This window comes from Phytophthora parasitica (assembly GCF_000247585.1).
Source record: "Phytophthora parasitica INRA-310 unplaced genomic scaffold supercont2.43, whole genome shotgun sequence".
In the NCBI taxonomy this organism is placed as follows: domain Eukaryota; phylum Oomycota; class Peronosporomycetes; order Peronosporales; family Peronosporaceae; genus Phytophthora; species Phytophthora nicotianae.
The window spans coordinates 584,594-585,282 of record NW_008649029.1 but is presented as its reverse complement, the minus strand read 5'-3'; the positions used below and the strand labels follow the sequence as shown (position 1 = coordinate 585,282).

General features: G+C 46.0%; 1 protein-coding gene across 1 annotated transcript; it reads right to left on the bottom strand.

Annotated features, from left to right (window-relative positions):
• Nucleotides 1–149: 149 nt before the first annotated feature.
• Nucleotides 150–669, bottom strand: PPTG_14566 (hypothetical protein; the record flags this gene model as incomplete). The annotated part of the gene is made up of 3 exons (XM_008911937.1): nt 150–353; nt 416–582; nt 654–669. The coding sequence occupies 3 exons, from the start codon at nt 667–669 to the stop codon at nt 150–152; spliced, it is 387 nt and encodes a 128-aa protein (XP_008910185.1).
• Between the last annotated feature and the right edge of the window lie 20 nt (nt 670–689).

The window sequence follows — 689 nt, the reverse complement described above, 5'->3', positions numbered from 1 at the left end:
AACACAATCGTAAAGAGAGCTTATCCAGCGCTGAAAGTATCGACCCGGAAGACAATACCAAGTACTTCGCCGACTTTTAGACTACTACAAGAAGCGAAGAAATTCAATGTATTTCTCTACGACTAATAGGGACTGAGTGGGGTTCGAAACTACACAAGCTGCTTGACGAAAGACTGCTGGGACTCGCGCTCTTCTAAGGCCTTCAGGTTTGTCGCCTTCCTGTCCTCATTCACTGCCGTGATGTACTCCTCAATGAATTGAGCGATACAGGGGTGGAACTCATACCGACCGCCGAAGAAGTCGAAATAGTTGGTGCCGTCAAACATGTAGCCTTCAGGTAGAGGGTCCATTGCCTGTAACGAAACACACAAATCAGCAAAAATAAAGAAAAAAATGGATCTTTACAAATACGTACATGTTGTCGTTGGATTTCACGTTTCTCGTCCAGACTTATCGAGTCCTTTGAGCGAATTGAGTTGGACGAGGCCTCAGCATGAGCGTAGCAATTGAGAAGAAGATCACGGAGTTTGTCAGCGTTCAGTCCTTGTCCAGTGATCTTTAACTCTAGCGACGAAATTGTGTCTGTCTTGTTGGTAAGGTGATCCGCGTCAACCCAAAGCCTCGCAAAGGTGCCAGACGATCGGTATTCGTACACACAACTAAGCTCATCCTTGAATACAACTTGGCCT